Source organism: Eimeria mitis, genomic scaffold, assembly GCF_000499745.2.
Source record: "Eimeria mitis Houghton genomic scaffold, Emh_scaff731, whole genome shotgun sequence".
In the NCBI taxonomy this organism is placed as follows: domain Eukaryota; phylum Apicomplexa; class Conoidasida; order Eucoccidiorida; family Eimeriidae; genus Eimeria; species Eimeria mitis.
The window spans coordinates 13611-14364 of record NW_013575338.1 but is presented as its reverse complement, the minus strand read 5'-3'; the positions used below and the strand labels follow the sequence as shown (position 1 = coordinate 14364).

General features: G+C 55.6%; 1 protein-coding gene across 1 annotated transcript in view; it reads right to left on the bottom strand.

Annotated features, from left to right (window-relative positions):
* Positions 1-754, bottom strand: part of EMH_0020980 (uncharacterized protein) — a gene marked incomplete at both ends in the record, with an annotated part of 4413 nt that overhangs the window by 2488 nt on the left and 1171 nt on the right. The window contains 2 exons of the mRNA XM_013501666.1: positions 139-252; positions 354-548. Coding sequence (XP_013357120.1) covers positions 139-252; positions 354-548 — 309 coding nt within the window. The remainder of the gene's footprint in view (positions 1-138; positions 253-353; positions 549-754) is intronic.

The following is a 754-nucleotide window of genomic DNA, read 5'->3' as shown; positions in this document are numbered from 1 at the left end:
GGGGCTTTGATTAAGTGCTTCAGAACACGGCAGTGCTTAAAAGCACGCCCAAGTTGTTTTCGTCCTGGCAGAGCACTGGCTACGCGAGGACAGTTGAACGCCGGCAAGTAGGAGAAGCGTTGCGACCTGTTTGAGGACTTGGGCGTGGTTCTCAATCGTCCTTTCGAGCGTCGAAGCCACAACATCTCTGCGCAGAGCGTCGCAGAGCTCCTTGGCTTGGAGTGCTGAGTTGCTTAGGAGACAACTGTAGCTCTGCACAGCGGCAGAGCAAGTCCTATTGCAGCAAAACACAGACACACATCCTGTTTGTGCGGGTGTGCTCTAGCTGCCATCGGGACGCCCCTATGTCGTACCCTCAGCTCTGTTCGATCCGCTACCCTGCTTTTCTGCTGTTCTGCCCACTTTCCCACGTACTTGGACTCCGTGGAGAGGGGTTTAAGAGTTTCGGCAGCGACGTTGAGGGACGCGGCGAACGCCGATGCTGCTGCTGCCTGCTGCAGCAGCGCCGCCCGTAGGCGCTCCAGCAACAGCCGCCCGGCCTCAACGCGCTGAACTGCAGCATTCAGGTCATGCTGCCTTATGCGAAGGAAGAGGAAACACACCACAAACAAATACAGACAGGCAGTGAGTGACCACGGACAAAGACACAGAAATACAGGCAACGACGCGACACGGAGCTCGTGACACAGGTCGCTCTGGAAATACTTGACATATCATAATGCAATAAATATGTCCAGAATACGCGGAAGGCACG